This window comes from Ranitomeya imitator, chromosome 1, assembly GCF_032444005.1.
Source record: "Ranitomeya imitator isolate aRanImi1 chromosome 1, aRanImi1.pri, whole genome shotgun sequence".
In the NCBI taxonomy this organism is placed as follows: Eukaryota; Metazoa; Chordata; class Amphibia; order Anura; family Dendrobatidae; genus Ranitomeya; species Ranitomeya imitator.
This window is the reverse complement of record NC_091282.1, coordinates 1,100,340,088-1,100,364,333: the sequence shown is the minus strand read 5'-3', so window position 1 is coordinate 1,100,364,333 and position 24,246 is coordinate 1,100,340,088. Positions and strand designations below refer to the sequence as shown.

The window sequence follows — 24,246 nt, the reverse complement described above, 5'->3', positions numbered from 1 at the left end:
TACATTATAAAAAAGTAGGAGAGTAGGAATAAAGATTATTGGAAGGCAACGGCCAAGGAAGGTAGAGAAATTTCCGAACGAGGTTATACAAATAATAGGGATAGGAAAGCGGATTTGTTTCACAGACTGAGAAGAACATATTTGATCACGGCAAAGTGTGGGGATATTGGTTGGTGCTACTTAATGTCAAAAAAGCATTCTGGTTTTATTAAAGACTAGATGGCAGCCCGATTCTAAAGAATCGGGAGTCTAGAATCCATATATACTTTATTTATTCAAATGTAAGAATAATACAATTAATAAATAATAGTAAGAAAGAACAAAAATAATAGGCAGTATATGGAGAAAACACCAAACAAAAGTTCAAAATTGGTGTGAAAATGTCACTGAACCACTTCACAACTAAATATATATAGTTTTGGTAAATGGTATTATCATTTTTTTGACGAAATTCGGCAGGAGCTTGAAGAGCAACGTCACTGGGCCCGCCTCCACGCAGTAGAAACTTGCTGTGAGGTAAAAATTCAAAAATCACACCAAAATGGCGGGCGGAGTGTGTCACAGTACGGCACGTTTCTGATTGGTCGCTCGCAGCAGGCGGCAACCAATCAGACACTGGACACTGTTGACGTCACTTATCTCCGGACATTAGCTCCGGACATTAGCTCCGGACATTAGCTCCGGACATTAGCTCCGGACATTATCTCCGCACATTAGCTCCGGACAAAGCCACGGAAGTTGGCACAAATTGCAGGAAGTAGTATTCTAGGCAATTATATATTAGAAAAGCACATGAATGGCGCCACCCCCCCCATATTTTTATCTCAAGCAGTGAGTGAAGAGGTGGGCCCAGCAGAGGGTCTTAAACATAGTGACCCTTCATAACAATTGATGGACACCTATTATTATGCATCACAACTCTGTCTCGTCTCTGTTTTATAGGAACAGAGTAATTCAGAGAATATCCGCCTTCACACACCATGTACATTGTGATAAGTAACCCGGCCAGACGTGCGAACTGGTATGTAAGAGTAAGATGGCTCTTGCATAAATGGAATAGTACTAGAGAGGAGATCAGCATGAGGGACAGAAACCCATTATGGCCACATTGAAATTTTGCTCCTCAGGTATAGGTATCTTACAGGTTTTGAAAGTTGAAGTAAAATATTTTCCCACAGGAGAAATGTAGTCACATCCCAACCATTCATATGAATGACTAACCATGGTCATCTGAATGTCCACGAAAATTTGTTGTTTGCTCAACCTTTTCACTAAAATAAACGGTCCACTAGTTATGGGTCCTTGAATATCTGCATTTGGGATACAGAAGTTTAGTGGTTGAGCTTCACTGACGCATCCCCCGTTAAGCGCTGTGGAGGTGGTATACAATGAACAAGTAGAAGAAAAGCTGCACTAGTAATAAGCCGGCAGTGGAAAATGGCAATAGACACTATCAGTTCCATATAAAGCAAGCAGCAACATATTTATGGGCAACAAAGTGATCCATTTCCACGTGGGATTACTGTAATTACTGGTACGAGAGCTGATTACATCTAATTACAAGAACGTGAGGAATACGGCATAGACACCTAACCAAGACACTCATCTGCCCCTACATATCCCCATGTCCAATTATACTATAGCATAACTATGAGATGCATATATCTATAGCCATCATAGATAATATATATACACTGCCCATAAGGAATGGGCTCGGATTCATCAGGAACACTGCCAGAATTTGGTGTCTGACTGTGCTTAATAACTGCAGCAGGTCATAACAGCCAGAAGGGCTTCACTAATTACTAAAGACACTTATCATGCGGGTGGTTGAATAATTATGAGACTGCAGCAATCATTAAATGTTGCATTTTGTGGTGAATTTAGAGATGCTACTCGTTATATTAAGTGTACGTTCACATTTGCGTTGCGCGCCGGTGACGCAACGCACGACGCACAAAAAACGCGCGCAAAAACGCTGCGTTTTGCGACGCGTGCGTCGTTTTTTGACGAAAATCGGACGCACGAAAAATGCAACTTGTTGCATTTTCTTGCGTCCGACGCTAGCGTCGGAAACGACGCACGTGTCGAAAAACGCGACCAAAAAAAACGCACGCGTCCCCTATGTTAAACATAGGGGCGCGTCGCCGCTGCGTCGCCGCTGCGTAACAGCGACGCACATTAGCGTAACGCTAATGTGAACGTACACTAAGTGCACTCAGCCATTTAAATTGCACTTGTTTGATCGGATTATCAGAAACAGCAGAAAGTTTGTTAAGTTTACCAATAAACCTGTCAATGGGGTAATAATTTTGGCTGCAACACTACATTGTATCACTGTATAGCATAATTTAGCAAAAATATATACATATATACACACACATGCATATATATACATACATAGTGCGTACGGAAAGTATTCATACCCCTTTAAATTTTTCACTCTGTTTCATTTGTCCATTTGGTAAATTCAAAAAAGTTAATTTTTTTCTCATGCACCCCATCTCGGCTGAAAAGAAAACAGAAATATAGCAATTTTTGCAAATTTATTAAAAAAATAAAAACTGAAGTATCACATGGTCATAAGTATTCAGACCCTTTGCTCAGTATTGAGTAGAAGCACCTTTTGAGCTAGTACAGCCATGAGTCTTCTATGGAATGATGCAACAAGTTTTTCACACCTGGATTTGGGGATCCTCTGCCATTCTTCCTTGCACATCCTCTCCAGTTCCGTCAGATTGGATGGTGAATGTTAGTGGGCAGCCATTTCCAGGGATCTCCAGAGATGCTCAATTGGGGTTAGGTCAGGGCTCTGGCTGGGCCAGTCAGGAATGGTCACAGAGTTGTTCTGAAGCCACTCCTTTGTTATTTTAGCTGTGTGCTTAGGGTCATTGTCTTGTTGGAAGGTGAACCTTTGGCCAAGTCTCAGGTCCTGAGCACTCTGGAAGAGGTTTTCATCCAGGATAACAACCAGTCGTCCTGTCCCTGTAGCTGAAAACCACCCCCATAGCATGATGCTGCCACCAACATCTTTCACTGTTGGGATTGTATTGGGCAGGTGATTGATTAGCAGTGCCTGGTTTTCTCCACACATACCGCTTAGTATTATGGCCAAAAAGGTCTATCTTCGTCTCATCAGACCAGAAAATCTTACCTTATTTCTCATAGTCTGGAAGTCCTTCGTGTGTTTTTTTTTAGCAAACTGTATGCGGGCTTTCATATGTCTTGCACTGAGGAGAGGCTTCCATCGGGCCACTCTGTCATTAATGCCCAACTGATGGAGGGCTGCATTGATAGTTGACATTGTGGAACTTTCTCCCATCTCCCTACTGCATCTCTGGAGCTCAGCCACAGTGTTCTTGGGGTTCTTCTTTACCTCTCTCACCAAGGCTCTTCTCCCACGATTGCTCAGTTTGGCTGGACGGCCAGGTCTAGGAAGACTTCTGGTGGTCCCAAACTTCTTCCATTTAAAGACTATGGAGGTCACTGTACTCTTAGGAACCTTGAGTATTGCAGAAACTCTGTTGTAACCTTGGCCAGAACTGTGCCTTGCCACAATTCTGTCTCTGAGCTCCTCGGCCAGTTCCTTTGACCTCATGATTCTCATTTGGTCTGACATGCACTGTGAGGTCTTATATAGACAGGTGTATGCCTTATCAAATCAAGTTCTATCAGTTTAATTAAACATAGCTTGACTCCGATGAAGGAGAACCATCTCAAGGAGGATCACAAGGAAATGGACAGCATTCACCAAATAGCCGCAATGAAACAAAGAGTGAAAAATGTAAAGGGGCATTATATATATATATATATATATATATATATATATATATATATATATATATATATATATATATATATATATATATATATATATATATATATATACACATATACATACACACACACATATATATATATATATATATATATATATATATATATATATATATATATATGTATGTATGTATGTATGTATGTATGTATGTATGTATGTATGTATGTATGTATGTATGTATATATATATATATATATATATATATATATATATATATATATACACATATATACACACAATCCTAACAATCCTACAATAAATGGTGGCCCGATTCTAACGCATTCTAGAATATGTCGCACTGTGACTGAAAGAACGTGTTCAGTAAATGTGACTGAACTACGTGGCACTGTGTGACAGAACTTGTTCAGTAAACGTGACTGAACTACGTGGCACTGTGTGACAGAACTTGTTCAGTAAATGTGACTGAACTACGTGGCACTGTGTGACAGAACTTGTTCAGTAAATGTGACTGAACCTTGTGGCACTGACTGACAGAACTTGTTCAGTAAACGTGACTGAACTACGTGACACTATGGCTGACAGAACTTGTTCAGTAAACGTGACTGAACTACGTGACACTATGGCTGACAGAACTTGTTCAGTAAACGTGACTGAACTGTGTGGCACTGTGACTGAGAGAACTTCAACCAATGAGCTACGCGGGATTTTCGTTACAGACAAACAGACAGAATTAGATGACACATATACACACACATATGCATACACACATATTGTACTACACAATACATGAAACTTTTTTTAACTAATCTAACCCAAACTTGCGATGGCGCAGAGCCACTGTCTTTTGTTCAGTACAAGCAGCACATAACTTACGTCCCCAGAAATATCAGTCTGTGAGCCGGCTTCCAGCGTCTGTCTGGACAAAGACAGATGAGAGTTGGTGAGGTTAGATGTTAAGTCGGGCTCTGATCTTCCTCTGCCTTGTTCTAGATGAAATCGTTCCTTCAGCTTTGCGAGGCTCTAATAACACAAAGCAGAAAGTGCACGTTACAACTGTAAAGCACGAGGCAAAACAGATGAAAACAAATAGAAATAAACATAGCATTTCAGCTCTACAGGAGGACATAACTCAGGAAGGCTGACAGAGCCATGGAAAGTGGGGAGCCAATTTACTCCCACCGTCATAGAACCACCATGATAATACATAGTACAAGAGTGTTTTATGGATAGAATAGGGCACATGAAGCCCAAGCCTTAAAGATGTGCCAAGCCAAGTACGCCATCCCACGAGCACAAGAATCAATATATCAAAGTCCTATGTGAGGCTTTTTCTGCTCTTCCAGATAACTGGATCATCTTAGGTAATGAACAAGTTTTTTGGTAGAGTTAGGGTACCGTCACACAGTGCAATTTTGATCGCTACGACGGCACGATTCGTGACGTTCGAGTGATATAGTTACGATATCGCAGTGTCTGACACGCTCCTGCGATCAGGGACCCCGCTGAGAATCGTACGTCGTAGCAGATCGTTTGAAACTTTCTTTCGTCGTCTAGTGTCCCGCTGTGGCGGCATGATCGCATGGTGTAACATATATCGTATACGATGTGCGCATAGTAACCAACGGCTTCTACATCGCACATACGTCATGAAATTATCGCTCCAGCGTCGTACATTGCAAAGTGTGACAGCAGTCTACGACGCTGGAGCGATATTGTTACGATGCTGGAGCGTCACGGATCGTACCGTCGTAGCGATCAAAATGCCACTGTGTGACGGTACCCATAGTCAGGGATAGAATGGGTTTCCGTGACTGACTCCATGCGCGGGCTTTTCAAGATGAAGTGAAAATTCAGGACTGACCATAGAGAATACTACACTATCGCTTCCTGACAATTTCAATTATATTCAGGGTCTCTGCAGACTGAATTTTCTAAAGCATTCATGCCTATGACTTCTTCTACTCACAATATTCCATCAATACTACAGATATCGCTGTCATGGACGCAGATGTTACGCAAACAAGACCGTGTTCACTTGTTAATCAGCGGCCCCACAAACCTGCATCAGGTCCTGCTTCTCCTTCTCCCCAGTGCTGATTGCCTTCCTTATGCTTTTCAGTTCGGAGAGGATATCCTTTGCTTCTCGAAGCTCATAGCCACTCTGCCCCCCTGACATTTTTTGGTCAATGCTATGAGAAGAGAGAAAAATATATTTTATCTTGACTAACAAAACGTGCATATAAATAACCCCCCAAAAATCAATATGTAGAAACTTTGGGAAAAAATCTGCAAACATAAAATGAAGATTGTGGCATAGAATTAAGCATTTCCCATACATGCAGACAGGACACACTCCATCCCAAAAACTGAAAACACCATTAAATTCTGAACCAGAAACTCCAGGCAGAAATCATTGAGGGTCAGATGGAGTTCTGTTTTGGTTTTGGTCTTATTAGTACTTGAAAACTAACAAGAATATAAAGTCATTGCACAGTAGGGGATTCAGAGTAAGCCGCATGGAAATCGACAAGTACAGTAACCAAACCATATTCTAGGTGAGAGAGAAAAAAAAACACTATGTACTAGGCACATGTTATGTATTCCAGGTAATTAATATTGAAGTGACTTCTAAAATACAAAGTATGCAAAAAAATAAAATAATATAAGGGTTTCTCTGTACAAATAATATTGATAAGGTGTCCTTAGGACAGGTCATAAATATTGGATTAATGGGGGTCCAGGGGGTCCAACCCCCCCCCCCCCAGCCCCCCCTGTGAATCAGCCATTAGCTCCTGCAGCAGCCGTTACACATTGACTGGAGTTGTGCTGTACTGCTCCATTCTTCATATATATCCTCCGCCAGAACAAAAAGCGGATTGGTGCTGATGTTGAACCCCCACTAATCCAATGGATAGGTTATCGGTATTAGTAACATGGTTAGTAAGGCCGAAAAAAGACATTTGTCCATCCAGTTCAGCCTATATTCCATCATAATAAATCCCCAGATCTACGTCCTTCTACAGAACCTAATAATTGTATGATACAATATTGTTCATAGTAACATAGTAAGGCCGAAAAAAGACAGTAAGGCCGAAAAAAGACATTATTATTTGCCTAAGAAACCCCTTTAAAATAGGTCAACCAATATACAAATAGGAAATGGATAATGAAAACCAAAGTAGAATATCATACAGGAGAAGGCATAGAGGTATGGCCTTAAATAATATTCCAAATTGTGACCAACTAGAACAAGTCCATAATAAAAAGAATAAGTAAATAAAATGTATGCGAGTCCCCTTAAACACCATTGTATATGGATTGTGTTTTTGTAGTTCACGCTGTGGTCTAAGGGGTGAGGAGACTTATAAGCCATGCATGCTCCTCTGGGGAATTAAATATGCAAATGATCTCTTCAGAGACGAAGAGGACTAGAACTCTAGCGCTACCTATTGGAAGCAGCAGTCCTAAAAGTCAAAAACGACCCTTCAACGAGCCTTGTAATATGATTTGGGATAAAAGCCAAACTTTGTATTAAATTTAAATGGATTTGCTAAAAAAATAACTGGGCTAAACAAAAAATGGCAGTTCTGCAGAAGTAAAGGGGTTGACTAGTTTAGAAAACTAATTTTCATATATTCATAAGTAAGTACGGCTGTACTGCGGAAGGTGCCTACGAAACACTAGGAATGAGAGGACAACCGTGCTAGTTAGGAGTTGAGAATTCTTTAAAGTATCAGTGGCTGCCCCAGCAGTTTGTGCCCCGCAACCCAAGATCAATAGCAATCACTGACAAAAATGCCTGTTACCACCTGAAGTAAGCAAATAAATTCTAGGTACGGAAAGATGTCAGGCTTCGTTCACATACCCAGATGTCAATTTCTAATGGATTCCGATTTTTAAAAAAAAGTAAAAAAAAAAATAGATCAGTTACATTCTAAGTAAAGGTGGATTGAAAACAGAACAACATTTTTGAATGGATAAGACAAAAACAAACAAAAACTAAGCACGTTGGTTTTCAGTAGCGGTGTTTCTGAAAACCTCTAGTGACCTAATGTAGGACTATCTGTTATCATCCATTTTCCATAGACTTCATGGTTTTTCAAAATAAAAATGGTTCCAATTATTATTTTCTTTTTTAGCCAGACAAGTAAAAGATGTGCAGAAGAAACTGAAGACAATGACACATATGTTCCCATTTAAATGAACATTTTATTTACATTTTTATCCCAAAATGGATCCAAAACCAGAAATAAGTACCGGACAAGTGAGCAGAGCCCACCATGCGTCCCTGCCTCTGCACAAGGCATGTCTCGGAGTGCCTGCCCGAGTTTCTGGAACAACTGCCCATTGTTTCCTTGTGGTATGTTGTTGTCAGTTTCTCAAACATGCTTTGGATTCCTATCAAAATTGCTTGCAAGCGAGCTGATCTAAAACAATACAGCGTTGTTGTATTAATATAATGACAGACTGCTTGGCTAACCTTTAATCTGGCACAGTGGCGTGAGGTGTGATTACTTAAGGTACGGAAAGAACAGAACGGAAGAGAAATAAACCATTACTGGCCTAGTTCAGATTTCATATCGGCGTAACGTGGGGCGAGATGCATCGCCCATGCGAAGCTGCGCTCTTACATTATACTAGACAAACAATGGAAAATAAAAATGAGCGTCATTTCCAATGAATGTCATTTCGTAAAATCAGCTCAACACTGACTCGTACGAGGCTGTGTGACCAGTCTCATAGGAAGCGTTTCCTTAGGCTAGGACCAAAGGCAGGACATGAAGAACACAGACATGAAACGGTGATATATTTAGCTTGTTACAAGCTGTAAAGAGTTATAATGAGCCTAAATCAAATACCCAAAATCTAGGCCATAGAAACAGTCCTGCTGGCTTCCCCTGACCTCTGCACGGAAAACATTAAATCGAAGATATTCATCAGGAGGCCTGTTCGGAGAGGGAAGGGTGACATTTCACAACGATTCCGTACAATATGAGAAAAAAAGTCTAGTGGACAGTCACATTAACCCCTTGCCACCCTCACCACATAAATGAAAGTACTAATGGCACAATCCCTGTGACATAAGCTGCTAATTAATATTCTTTTAAAGATGGAGCTGCACGTTATTTGCACCCAGTACCATCATTAGGGTCAGGTTGTCCTACTGACATCCCGCTTCTATACTGTAGTAGGAAACTAAATTAAATCAGTTTATCGTCACTAATGTGACGGTAAAACCCCTTCAACCAAGCATTCCTATAATGCTTCTTCTGCAATTTGGGCCACAGCTTTTTTCAGTAAGGGCCAATACAAAGCCAACAATGGCATTTAAGCCTCTATTTTCACCCGAATACCACAATAGACGTGGTACAGAACAGAACAGAAGGACTTGGGGGATTCTGGTTACAAGCAAACTGAGCAGTAGTACTCAATGTCAGGCAACAGCTGCAAAAGCAAACAAGATTTTAGGGTATATAAAAAGAAATAAAATCCTGCAATCCCAATGTATTATCATCACTCTATAATCACTTCTAAGGCCACATCTAGAATATGGGATCCAGTTTTAGGCTCTACATTTAAAAAAAAAAAAACACCAGAGAGCTAAAGTGAATTCATAGGCGGACAGCTAAATTAATACATGGGTTGGAAGGCCTATGAAAAAAAAAAAAGGACTGGCATGTGATTTATTTCTTCCGAAAATCTTACAAAAAGGACCAGTGAACATTACGGGTGTAGGAAATGAGATTTCAGCAGCTACATAGGAAAGGGTTCTTTACAGTCAGAGCGGTCAGACTGTGGAATGCCCTAACCCAAGAGTCAGTAATAGCAGATACTACATCAGTATTTTTAAGGGGTCCAATGCCTTTCTCACAACAAATGCCATTGTAGATTGTACATAATTGCGATACAGAATGTGTAACAAATCGAGAAAGGATAACCCCGCTTTGTTATTTTACTTATTTAACAATGTAAGGGGGGAAAAACAGTTGTAGAAACATGTGCACACAGACAAACATTGGGAAAGTGCTTCTATTTTCTTATATTTCACAGGTTAGTTAATAAATCCTGCAGATCAGCTCCTACTAATCCAAACAGGAGCTTGTCTGTGGTGCCTGGGACCTGTCACTAAGCGGTGTACAGAGCTGTGACGTTCAGCTCTGTTCCCTGTCTACATCCGGCAGCTGCCCAAGAAAGAAAAATCTGATAGGTGGGAGTGCCGGATGTCGGACCGTTGCCGTCAGATATCTATGACCTTTCCTAAGGATAGGCGATCAATATCATTGTATGAGACAATCCCTCAAGTAGGATAGGTGATGAAAAATACTCACCTGCATCATTTATTTAGTTAAATACCAAAAAAAAAAAAAAAAACAGAAGGAAATCCCGAGACACTCATTTCTACCGATTTACATCAAACCAAAATGATTAAGGCTAGGAAGTAACTGCCATGTCTTCTCTATCCAGTCTCTAAAATGAGTGTGCGTGTTGTAATGTCCAGAAACACGTTAAGTATTAGAACTAGTCTTTGTTTTATCGTCGATTTGTGTTTTTTTACCCGCTCTTAGTCCACGCTGCTACAAACTGTTATTGCCTAAAAAGTGTCCTGTCACAAGCAGAGGATTATCACATCAAGGCAAAGAGCGAGTGGATCTCATGACTTCTGATGGAAAATGAGCTCTGTTTTCTACATGACCTTAAACAAAAGGGTTATGCCAAGTATAAAAAGAAAAGGGCGGACCTAGTTGTGGAAAGACACTGAATGAGAAGCCGACAGAACAAATTTTACATTGAGACTCACCGCTGTAATGTCTGGAAGCCCTGCTCCTTGTACAGAAGTTCCTGCTTCATTTGTGACAGCTCCCTCTTCAGCTTTTTTACCTAGTGAAGGCACATAAGTGGAGAATGGTTTATAATGTACGGTAGTGGGTCTGACACTGCTATCCTCCTCATGTCACCCCTATCTGGACGTTCCACTCTTTCAGAGATGGCCCGTAGGTTCCTATGGATTCAGCTCCTACCAAGTAAATTAATACCCACTGAGGTCATGAGTAGTCAAAGGTCAACATTGCATGTCTTCAGATCAATGAAGGATATTTAGCACACCTCAATTTACAATCACTCTCCGAGTCCTTTCTCCCTCTTACAGACATAGATTCCCTTCATGACAGATGCTGCTGCCACTTTTTACAACAACACAACAACAGCGACACTTGATTCGACCGCCCCCCTCACGCATACAAAAACTTGTACAATCAACAGGCAGCCCTGGCTGACCAGCCTGACCAAAGAACGGAGACGGGCTTCCAGGGTCGCTGAGCGGAGATGGAAGAGATCCCGCTCTGCCGAGCACTTCATCATATACAAGCAGTCCCTCACCAGCTTCAAGTCCACACTCACTGCCGCAAAACAAATTTACTTCTCATCTCTCATATCTTCCCTGTCTCACAACCCTAAACAGCTTTACAACACTTTCAATTCTCTACTCCATCCCCAGCACCTCCTCCCTCCCCTCTCATTTCTGCTGAAGACTGCCTCTTTCTTTAAGCAGATCAATACGATCAGAGAAGGCTTTGGCCCACAGCCCCCAATGCCCCTCTTAGCTGCTCATCCCTGTTCCTTCAAAACCAGTTTCTCCACCTTGACAGAAGATCAGCTATCCACCCTCCTGTCAAGATCACACCTCATCACTTGCACACTTGAGCCGCTCCCGTCCCACCTAATCCCTAACCTTGCCAGTCTTCATCTCAACCCTAACAACTCTTCAACCTCTCAATTCCAAATGGTGTCTTCCCCTCATCCTACAAGCATGCCTCGATCACTCCCATCCTCAAAAAGCCCTCCCTCAACCCATCCTGTGTGTCTAGCTATTGCCCAATATCTCTTCTCCTTTATACCTCAAAACTACTGGAACAGCATGTCCATCTTGAACTGTCCTCCTACCTCTCCTTCTGCTCCCTCTTTGACCGGTTACAATCTGGCTACCGACCGCATCACTCTACTGAAACTTCCCTAACTAAAGTCACCAACGACCTACTAACCACCAAGAGCAAGTGACACTACTCTGTCCTCCTCCTGGACCAGTCTTCTGCCTTTGACACTGTCAACTATTCCCTCCTGCTACAGAATCTCTCATCTCTTGGCATCACAGACTTGGCCTTATCCTGCATCTCGTCATATCTAACAGACCGAACATTCAGTGTCTCCCTCTCCCATACCATCTCATCACCTCGCCCCGTCTGTCGGTGTTCCCCAAGGCTTGGTCCTAGGGCCCCTGCTCTTCTCCATCTACACCTTCGGCCTGGGACAGCTCATAGAATCCCAATATTTGCAGTATCATCTCTACGCCAGGGACATGCAGATCTACCTATCTGGACCCGACCTCACCTCCTTTCTGACCAAAATCCCACAATGTCTGTCTGCTATTTCAGCTTTCTTTTCTGCTTGCTTTTTAAAACTGAACATGGACAAAACAGAATTAATTCTCTCCCCCCTCCCCATCTCACTCTACCCCTCCACGAGACCTATCCATATCAATGTCAATGGCTGCTCACTTTCCCCAGTCCCACACGCTCGGTGGCATGGGGTGATCCTCGACTGTGCCCTCTCTTTCAAGCCACATATCCCAGCCCTTGTCTCCTCCTGCTGACTCACTGAAAAATATTTCCCGGATCCGTGCATTACTTGACCATTAAACAAAAAAAACACTAGTGTACACCTTTATCTCCAGTCTCGACTACTGCAACCTGCTATTCTCTGGCCTCTTCTCTAGCACTCTGGCACCACTTCAATCCATCCTACACTCTGCTGCCCATCTAATCCACCAGCCTCCCCGTTATGCCCCAGCCTCTCCACTCTGCCAAGCCCTTCACTGGCTTCCTATTGTCCAGAGGCTCCAGTTCAAAACCCTAACTATGACAAACAAAGCCATCCACAACATGTCTCCTCCATACATCTGTGACATGGTCTCCCGGTACTTACCCACACGCAACCTTCGACGATCCACTCAAGATCTCCTTCTCTACTCCCCTCTTATCTCTTCTTCCCACGACCGCATACAAGACTTCTCCCATGCTCCCCCATATTCTGGAACTCTTTACCCCAACACATCAGACTCTCGCCTACCACGGAAACCTTCAAAAAGAACCTGAAGACCCACCTTTTCCGACAAGCCTACAACCTGCAGTGATCCCTAGTCTGCTGAACCACAGCACGACCAGCTCTACCCTCTCCTAGTGTATCCTCACCCATCCCCTGTAGACTGTGAGCCCTTGCGGGCAGTGTCCTCTCTCATTCTGTACTTGTGTGTGCGCCTTGATTTTCTCATGTTTATTGTCTATATTTGTCCCTCTCACGAGTAAAGCGCCATGGAATAAATGGCGCTATAAAAATGTATAATAATAATTATAATAATAAATATAATAATAAATAGCATGGATTCCACAATTAAAGAGGACCTTTTCACTGGATTTTTTTCATTAAAAGTGAGTATCTCTTCCAGTTGCCACTGCTCCACTGATTCTGGAAGTTTTTTCTTACTTTTGTGCCACTCCGTTCCAAAGTAATACCTCGTCAATAAAGATGCAAATTTTTTACTTCAAACAAATGGGCATATACCGCAGAAGTTCTCTGTGGCTGTCGGAACCCTTCGAACTGCCAGAGTCACTGGCGCCTCAAGTGATTTGTAAGCCAGGCATGACATCATTGTGGTTGTGTGACCCACATACTATAAAAGGTCCTGCATCATCTGAAGATCAGCTGCACCGGCATTTAGCCGATACAGCTGACCGCAACCATGATCCCACCATCCCCTGTCAGTGTCAGAGTCTGAAGTCGCCGACACTGACAGCGGGTGCGATGACGTCACTGCCCGGCGCCCGCTGTCAGGAGATCAGCGCAGGAACCAGGAAGAAGAGAGGTTTTTTTTTTTTTTTTAATGGGTGCTGCTGCCTTATTACAGGGTCTGCCTATTGGGGGGCTGCCTTATTACAGGGTTTGACTATGGGGGTGCTCCCTCATTACAGGGTCTGACTATGGGGGCTGCCTTATTACAGGGTCTGACTATGGGGGTGCTCCCTCATTACAGGGTCTGACTATGGGGGTACTGCCTTATTACAGTGTCTGCCTATAGGGGTGCTGCCTTATTACAGGGTCTGCCCATAGGGGTGCTGCCTCATTACAGGGTCTGACTATGAGGGTGCTCTCTCATTACATGGTCTGACTATGGGGGTGCTGCCTTATTACAGGGTCTGACTATGGGGGCTGCCTTATTACAGATTCTGACTATAGGGGTGCTGCCTCATTACAGGGTCAGACAATGGGGGTGCTGCCTTATTACAGGGTCTGACTATGGGGGTGCTGCCTATTACAGGGGCTGCCTTATTACCTGGTGTGACTATGGTGGCTGCCTTATTACAGGGTATGACTATGGGGGTGCTGCCTTATTACAGGGTCTGCCGATAGGGGTGTTGCCTTATTACAGTGACTGCCTATGGGGGTTGCCGTATGCTATAGAGTTTGCCTATGGGGAGTGCATTATACTCTAAAAGTGAACCTGGAAATTATAGGCCAGTTAGTCTAACCTCTATTGTTGGTAAAATATTTGAAGGATTTCTGAGGGATGTTATTCTGAATTATCTCAATGAGAATAACTGTTTAACTCCATATCAGCATGGGTTTATGAGAAATCGCTCCTGTCAAACCAATCTAATCAGTTTTTATGAAGAGGTAAGCTATAGACTGGACCACGGTGAGTCATTGGACGTGGTATATCTCGATTTTTCCAAAGCGTTTGATACCGTGCCGCACAAGAGGTTGGTACACAAAATGAGAATGCTTGGTCTGGGGGAAAATGTGTGTAAATGGGTTAGTAACTGGCTTAGTGATAGAAAGCAGAGGGTGGTTATAAATGGTATAGTCTCTAACTGGGTCGCTGTGACCAGTGGGGTACCGCAGGGGTCAGTATTGGGACCTGTTCTCTTCAACATATTCATTAATGATCTGGTAGAAGGTTTACACAGTAAAATATCGATATTTGCAGATGATACAAAACTATGTAAAGCAGTTAATACAAGAGAAGATAGTATTCTGCTACAGATGGATCTGGATAAGTTGGAAACTTGGGCTGAAAGGTGGCAGATGAGGTTTAACAATGATAAATGTAAGGTTATACACATGGGAAGAAGGAATCAATATCACCATTACACACTGAATGGGAAACCACTGGGTAAATCTGACAGGGAGAAGGACTTGGGGATCCTAGTTAATGATAAACTTACCTGGAGCAGCCAGTGCCAGGCAGCAGCTGCCAAGGCAAACAGGATCATGGGGTGCATTAAAAGAGGTCTGGATACACATGATGAGAGCATTATACTGCCTCTGTACAAATCCCTAGTTAGACCGCACATGGAGTACTGTGTCCAGTTTTGGGCACCGGTGCTCATGAAGGATATAATGGAACTAGAGAGAGTACAAAGGAGGGCAACAAAATTAAGGGGATGGGAGAACTACAATACCCAGATAGATTAGCGAAATTAGGATTATTTAGTCTAGAAAAAAGACGACTGAGGGGCGATCTAATAACCATGTATAAGTATATAAGGGGACAATACAAATATCTCGCTGAGGATCTGTTTATACCAAGGAAGGTGACGGGCACAAGGGGGCATTCTTTGCGTCTGGAGGAGAGAAGGTTTTTCCACCAACATAGAAGAGGATTCTTTACTGTTAGGGCAGTGAGAATCTGGAATTGCTTGCCTGAGGAGGTGGTGATGGCGAACTCAGTCGAGGGGTTCAAGAGAGGCCTGGATGTCTTCCTGGAGCAGAACAATATTGTATCATACAATTATTAGGTTCTGTAGAAGGACGTAGATCTGGGGATTTATTATGATGGAATATAGGCTGAACTGGATGGACAAATGTCTTTTTTCGGCCTTACTAACTATGTTACTAATTTAGAGGGCACAGAGAACCACACAGCAGGTGCAGTAATAGGGACACATACGGCAGCAGAGGCTCAGTATAGGGGTATCGGGTGCAGTAATAGGGACACATACGGCAGCAGGGGCTCAGTATTGGGGTATCGGGTGCAGTAATAGGGTCACATACGGCAGCAGCGGCTCAGTATTGGGGTATCAGCAGGATGAGGAGTTTGTGCAGGTTGGGAATAGATGGAGATGGCTGGAATATGAGAAGTGAAACGTGTCTTTGTTGTATTCCCTTCAGACGAGTTGTAGCTGGAAGAAGTTGTCATGTCTGTCAGGGCCAGATGGAAATGACGGGAAAAATGAACAATTCCATCAGAAAGGACGTCAGCGGTAAGTCATTATCTGTAATTGTGCTGTGATCTATGTTCTGTAGGGCTGGTATCTACCACTGACCATGGCGGTAATATCCATATTGGTTGTTATATAGAGATTATTTTCAGTAACAGCGCGGTCATATGCTGAGGATCTCCTCCACTATTAGGGCGCATCACCGAGTTGTAATCAAAGTTACCTGGTTAGGGGCCCACTCAGAAGCTTCGCCCCCCCGGACCAAAACCCTAGCTACGCCTCTGATCGTCACCCATGTTATACGGCCATCTGACTGCGCCCTACGAAGGATTATAGTGAAATGTTGACAACTATTGTGCAAAAGGATTCTAGTCTGTATCCTGCTCATAGACCAAATTGCATGTTGACTCCATTCCTTATTCAGTTCAGTGCAAAGAATATATCTAAACAACATTACAGGACACAAAAAAAGACATACCGGTACTTACCAATACTATTAATGTGACGGATGCGGTGGCCCACATTATAAATGCGGAGATAGCACAGATGTAATATACTGATGAACAGCCATGACACACACCTACCATGGGGGGTTAGCATCACAGAAACACACAGAATGATTGTATCATGGTCGTCTGTGCATCCTGCAGTAGATGGTTATTATGACCAGGTATTGGTAATTATGGCCTTTTTCCTGTAATGTTTTATCTATACCCCTAGTCTCCATATCTAAACAATAGTACCATTACAGGATATATTAATATTTTATAAAGCCTTTAATACACAATTAAGCAGTTTGCTGCAGGATTGCTATTAATGCTTTGTGTTCTACAAGTGCAATTTACATTGAAATCAAGCAATTAACGGGAAAAATAAGTAACCATAGAAACATGTATATTTAGAACCCTTACCCTGACTTTTGTGGTGGAGATTTCTGCTTTAAGAATATCAGGGTCATACTTTGTACTTGACGATGAGCCTGAAAATACTAAAATTATAAAATAAACAAGATCAATCAAAAAGGTTCCATACAGAATAGGTAAGTCAAGTCAAATTCTGCCAATTTTTACTAATGTCAAAAATGGACGTCAGAGTATTTACAGCGCAGTGTAGTAACAGCCGCCATATAACACTGGTTATCTTAGGTAAACTGCATAATTTGGGCAAAATAGACAAACTTATTCCTACTTGGATCACGCACAGACTGCTCAGTGATCAGCAATGACACGGAGAGATGTCACTGCTCCACTAGCAGCAAAACCGCTGTCAGATGGAGTAGTGCATCATTTGATGTTTTTCTCATGCCTTGCTGGAAAAGTCACCTGACCGCTGCAGCTAATCACAGGCCGCAGTGGTCCTGCTGCCGTGCAGACCACGGAGCGCCCAGGGCTACATCATAGTAGGTGCTGGTAGGAGACTATAAATTAGTTTGTAATTTTTCACAGATCCAAGGCTCCTTTTTCTTTTTACCCAGACATCCCTTTAATACTGGAGGCGGATGTGTGGGCCACATTTTTACATAATTTGATACAAAAACATAAAAAAAAGTGGGGATGTCACAGAGCAATGGTTGTAACATTAACTCCTAATGTAAAAAGGATAGATCTACTATAACAAATAAAAGCATCATTTGCTAAGGAGGAATACGAGTGCAGCACTGTTCTTTCTAAATGTGCACAAAAGTTGCAATGTTCGGACTTAATCCTGTGCATGGAGGTCAGAGGGTAATGGTTATAGTAAGAAACTGTTCCATGTAATTGTATCCTCACTATTGTGGGTAACTCAACGGTGATGTCTGTAAAGATCAGCACAAGATGCGTAAAGCAAAGCTAAGTATTTAAAAAGCTACTTGACATTACATACAAATGAGGTTCTGACATAAATTGTGTTGATAACCTAGACCATCGTGTATGGATAAAATGTGATATATTGTGTTGCATAAGCGGCATAGAGAGGAAGAGAATAGGAACAATCGTGCCACCTAATAATAGTAACAATCCTAAAAGTCAATGTCAACAACCAAATAATACATTTGCAGACACGGGTTTCAGGGTACTTGCGCATCATCAGCCCATAGCAGTAGAGCCGACAAGGCTGGGTGATAGGGCTCTTAACGGGAAATCTGTCACCAGTTTTTGTTATCAGATCTGACAGTAGCATGATGTAGCGTTAGAGACTCTGAATCCAGTGATGTATCACTTTGTTTACCGGGGGGCAGGATTTGTTATATAAATCCCCGTTTTCTCTAGTGCAGATCAAGCAGTGGTTAGAATGCGAATTGGCAGCTTTCTGTGTACACTGTACATTTACTGAAAGATGATAATCAGTGGTGAGGGCAGGGTTACATACACAGTTGACTAAAGTCATGTTCACACGTTCAGTATTTGGTCAGTATATTACATCAGTATTTGTAAGCCAAAATCAGGAGTCCAAAAAGCATCGCCTCTTACACAGCTAAACCAGATCTCCACTTTGCACTGAGGAGGGGCAGTACCCCGAAACACAGTGTCTGCAAATTGAGATTCTGGTTTGGCTATTATCCTAAGTCATGTGACAAGGCTCGTTAAAGGGTTAACATTGATTTGTAGGATTGCTACTTCCAATAGGTGGCACTAGAGTTTAGTTCTCTTCCTCTCTGAAGAGACAATTTGCATAATTAAAATCAGGAGTGGAACAATTAGAGGAAAAGTATAATACAAACACATCACCACTTCTGTATTTTTCACCCCCAACAGGTTTTGGCTTACTGATACTGATGCAAAATACTGACCAAATACTGAACATGTGAATGTGGCCTAAGGATGCATTTACATTGTAAGCTAAGGGTACCGTCACACAGTGGCATTTTGATCGCTACGACGGCACGATCCGTGACGCTCCAGCATCGTAACAATATTGCTCCAGCGTCGTAGACTGCTGTCACACTTTGCAATGTACGACGCTGGAGCGATAATTTCATGACGTATGTGCGATGTAGAAGCCGTTGGTTACTATGCGCACATCGTATACGATATCGTGCACACCTTTGTTACACCATGCGATCATGCCGCCACAGCGGGACACTAGATGACGAAAGAAAGTTTCAAACGATCTGCTTCAACGTACGATTCTCAGCGGGGTCCCTGATCGCAGGAGCGTGTCAGACACTGCGATATCGTAACTATATCGCTGGAACGTCACGAATCGTGCCATCGTAGCGATCAAAATGTCACTGCGTGACGGTACCCTAAGAGTTAATGAGCAGTGCTAAAAAAAACACTGCTTCACGATTTTCTTGCCCTGTAAACATAAAAGATCATCAATCTTGGCGCGGAATCGTCCTATGTAAACAGGTATCGCGCTGTCGAGAATTATGGAAGCTCTGTGCACTGATCACATATAGATCGCTCACTGCGCATAGTTTTCTTTGGTCTGCCTGTGTAAATAGGCAAATGATTGCTAAAATCGATAATAAAAGTTTACAAATCGTATCATGATGCCAATTGGTCCATGTTAACGGACCATAATAATAATAACAATAATCTTCTGCTGATAAAATACTGATTTTATTGAGACAACAGCACACCGCCTAGTAAGTGAGGGATAATTGCCCCTCTCCGATTACATAGCAAAAAGATGCTGACACATTCCTTTAATTGGCTTCGGAGTACAGTTCGTCATTTACAATATTCGATTAATACACCGCATACTTACGACTGGTACGTGAACTGGATTTTTCTTTGTAAGCGTCGTTGAGCCTCACGTACTCATCCAGGGCAAGAGCCAACCGCTGCTCCTTCACATGGTAGAGCTCCTTCTGAGTGCTTAGAGCATCCTGTGCCACCATTAGGTAGTCCTTCAGCATCCGCTCCTGTTCTTTCCTCCATAACTTACGGGGATCCTCTATCTGTGTGGTTTCTAAAGGAAAACATATAAAATTCTAATTAGGGCAATCATTTATGCAAATATTTTAGTGATTACAGGATAGGATTCCAAGGGCTAATTGCAGAAATTGTCATGAAAAGAATCTTAAGAATCTACACATTCATGTAGTAAATCCTGTGTTCGGCGGCCAACAGTACTTGTATATTAATGGACTCCGGTGTACACAGATCACGTCTCCGTGGAAATCTATCAATCTTGCTTCATTACAATAAAGGGTCTTACACAGCTATTCATATCACATGTTCTCCTCCTTGCTGCCAAACAAACATGGGTGAAGTGTTAGTCTAGGATCTATATTGGAAGCAGAAAAATATTGGGCATTTTTCAAGAGAAATCCACTTCAGGAAACAAAAGCCACCAGGGACCAAGCCGCACGGGAGATTAGTTGGACAGGTGGGTTCCTGGAGGCTTCCCACCACGCGTTCCCTTGGAGAGGTATCACCCCATACATGCATGCAGGGAGACCTATCACTGCAGGGTAGCAGGTGGTGAAAAGCAGTAAAGGACCCGTCTGTCCAACTCGTCTGCCGTGTTGCTTTTTAAGTATGGTTTTCTCTGAAACACCATGACCTGGCTGAAATTTTGTAGCCAATTTTGCATGTATTGGCTCTGTCTGGTCCCCCGATAGCATTCACTGTAGTGATAAGGTACCCCATCTGCTAAATCGTAGGTGATAATACAATGTAGGAGAACGTGGTCAAGTTCTGCGCTGCTGAATCATGTAGTCCAAAAGGTATTATTAAAAGTGATCTTTAGTCAACGCGTTTCTGAGTTTCAAAGAACTCCATCAGGAAATACCACATAAGAATGTCGTTGGTCAGAAAAATCTTTAAATAGACAGACAGTTCAGGTACCTGAACTCAAACACGATGAATAAAGACCACTTTTAAAAATACCTTCGGACTACATGATTCAGCAGCGCAGAATTTGACCACGTTCTCCTACATTGTATTCTCAATGGCCGGTCCCTCGTGGATCTGCGGCAGCGATTCTCTCCAATGCTTGTCTTAAGCTACGTGTGGTGAGTGCTTTTACCTTGCATTGACTGCTTAATCTCGGATAAAACCCTACTGCGCTATTTTCCTCCAACAGTTTTTATAGCAAATTCTAGGTGATATCATAAGGTGCAGGCAAAACTACAGGGCACTTTATGGGCTAATTATAGAAGATGATTAGTTCATTGCATACAAAAAATAAAGCATGAACGTATAGCAGACTCCCATACAGTAGCACCCACATTATCGTGCAACATAAGGGAGGGGTAGGTATGGCCACCTAAAAACCCGATTAAGTACTACTCGAGGTGAAGGACGGTATAGAAAACAATATCAAAGCATGCCTGTATCTATAGTCACCTCAACAAACCAAAATGTAGCTTATCACTCTTGTCCTACATGAGAGAAGCCTCGGTGAAAGGCACAAATCAGTTCAAAGGACTTGGAAGCGTTAGATTCAACAGTAAGAACACTTTCCAATATTCAATATTTTCAGAGATAATAATGAGGTGAATGCAACTGAAGTAATTTCAAATACAAGCTCCGTCATTAATACAAAATGACTTTACACTTTTCCCACTGTGAGGTTTTCAAAACGTAGCCAGAAAAAAAAGAAAAAGTAAAAAAAAAAAAAATAAATAAATAATGTGAACAGGAAAATGGATTTTTCATTTAAAAAAAAAAAAAAAAAAAAAAAGCATTTACAGAGTTGGTGCAAACCAATTTCCGGAACCCAGCCTTATGGCCACATCAGTAATCTATTGCTGCCAGACAATGGGCCCAGTGAACCACAGTTTACCTCCCAACATCTGCGGCTCTTATTTATGCTGGACTTATATAGCACCATCATATTCGGCAGGGCTTTACAGACATTACCATCACTGTCTCTTTTGGGGCTCACAATCTAAATTCCCCATCAGTATGTCTTTGGAGTGAGAGGAAACCAGAGAACCTGGAGGAAACCCAAACAAAACATGGGGAGAACTTACAAAGCAACAGTGCTAATCACTGAGCCACCGTGCTGCGTCTTTTGGCACGACGTCACCTGTGTCACGGCACAACAATGTCACACTAGAGCGGATAATCTAAAGAGGAGCGGGGGAATGCAGTTGGAGGTGGTTTGCAGGATCTAGAAACCACAAAATACTGATGTAGCTGCTGGCCTGGTTCCTGAGAATCTAATTTTTAGCATTTGAAGCAGTCTTTAAAAGGAGGATTCCGGAGCAAATCGGATTCAAGACACTCCTAAAAAAAAAAAAAAAAAAAAAAAAAAATCATTGTGAACCTAGTCTAAGGGTATGTTTTCAGAGTTTGAGCATTTGGAAAAGGATTCTGCAAAGGAAAAGGGTAGACATAGCTTTCCACAGTATTGTGCTCTTTTCTTCATACATTATAGAAAGGTCTACAAAAATGGATATAGGTATTGCTGAACAGGGAATTTCAGGGCCTTGTTGGGTCCAGAACGGCTGATATAATGTAATGAAATATAAAGACATTATTTCCATCCTATTTCATGAGCGGTAAAGAAAAAAAAACAGTTAATCTGTCTAGATGCTAACAATTTCAGTATTCAGCAAGCAATCTCAGCAATGTGTTTCCCTATAGAGAGAGATACAGAATACCCCAGGGCTCCACAAAACATCCATCTCTATTACAGGGTCCATGCAGAGATCTAATGATTTACACCAGAATGGTGGAGCCGCTTTATAAGCCTTTGACAACAAGGACAGTAATCACACGCCACATCATGTGTGTTAAATGAAAACTACTGCACAAAGGGCGGCACAGACATTGAGGAGATAGCTATAACACGGGTAATTTGCCAGGAAATATAGATTACATTAAATCAGCTATAGGTTTCATTAATTTTATAAGTATCAGCTACTGCTTTTCGTAACTTTATGCTTCTGATAATAAATCCTGCCTAAGAGTAATAGCTCGGGGAGTTAAGAAAATTCATTTTGACCAGCATTGCAAATATGATCTTTTAGACAGCCCCAATTATGAGCCAAACCAGAGAAAACGTACCCATGTAAGTTGAGCACTACTGGTTGCATACAGTCAAAACCTACAAGAAAGAAAATGATCATACACCCTGCTGTAACTAAATAAGGAAAATGCAAAAGTGCATTTAAATAATATAAGGTTCTTAGTAAACACGGTTTTTGATCAAATTAGGATAAAAGCCTTCCCATCAGCCATGGGAAGCTATTTATATCCAGCTCAAAGAAGGGAGGCCACACCTTTAGGTACAGCAGGGTATATGATCATTTTGCTTCTTGGAGGGTTTGCCTGTTTAATGGCCAATGTGAACATGCATTTATGTGCTGCATGTATTCCAACTCAAAACCTTTTTATTTTTTATTTTTATTTTTACATTTTGTGCAAGACAGGGGGTGTCCTCCCTTCCTTGAGCTGGATATTAAATTTAAAGGGAACCTGTCAGCAGGATTGTGCTCAGTAACCTGCCCAGTGAGGGATCACTGACCTGTCAGCAGTCTGCATTATGAATGGCCCGCCACGGGGCACGAGCATATAATTTACTAAAAACTGAAAATAAAGATTAAACAACAACCACAAGATGGATTTATTCAACCAAGGAATCATCTTAAGCAGTATAACGGCGCCAGCCTGACACTGTCTGTAGGTTACTGTGCACAATCCTGCTGACAGGTTCCCTTTAAATAGCTTCCCATGGCTGGTGTCCACAGTTTGGGACCAGGTCCTTTTCCTTATTAAATTAAGGTCAACTTTGACACATAGCACGGTTTTTAATATTAGACAGTGTAGGACCATCCCAAATGGGGTCACCTTGCCAATGGTGGAATGGCTTTTATGCTCTTTTGAGCAAAAACAGTGTTTACCAAGAACCCCATGTTATTTAAAATGCACTTTTGTTTTTTACTTATTTAATTACAACAGGGTTTATGTCCATTTTGTTTCTTGTAGGTTCTGTCTGTTTAACGGCCAACATCATCATGGGTTTATGTGTTGCATGTATACCAACTTAAATCCAAGCTCAATTTTTGTGTGTTTTTTTTGAGTGCATAGAGTGCAGTAGTGTCTTGATTGACATATTTGAAAATTTCCAGGAGGGAGAGAAGGGAAAAAGGAAAGAAAGGGTAGGGAGAAGAAAAGGAAAGAAAGAAGGGAGAAAAGAAAGAGAAGGGAAAAAAAAGAAAAAGGAAAAACTAAACAAAATACAAAATTAGGCAAATGTGGCCCTTGTATTCAGTGCTTCAAGTCAACGAAGCTC

At 42.0% G+C, this 24,246-nt stretch overlaps 1 protein-coding gene across 1 annotated transcript in view; it reads right to left on the bottom strand.

Moving 5' to 3' along the window:
- Positions 1-24,246, bottom strand: part of WWC2 (WW and C2 domain containing 2) — a 283,965-nt gene that overhangs the window by 75,697 nt on the left and 184,022 nt on the right. The window contains exons 3-7 of the mRNA XM_069744273.1: positions 19,765-19,968; positions 16,983-17,059; positions 10,599-10,678; positions 5,859-5,988; positions 4,673-4,819 (exon numbers count right to left, since the gene is read on the bottom strand). Coding sequence (XP_069600374.1) covers positions 4,673-4,819; positions 5,859-5,988; positions 10,599-10,678; positions 16,983-17,059; positions 19,765-19,968 — 638 coding nt within the window. The remainder of the gene's footprint in view (positions 1-4,672; positions 4,820-5,858; positions 5,989-10,598; positions 10,679-16,982; positions 17,060-19,764; positions 19,969-24,246) is intronic.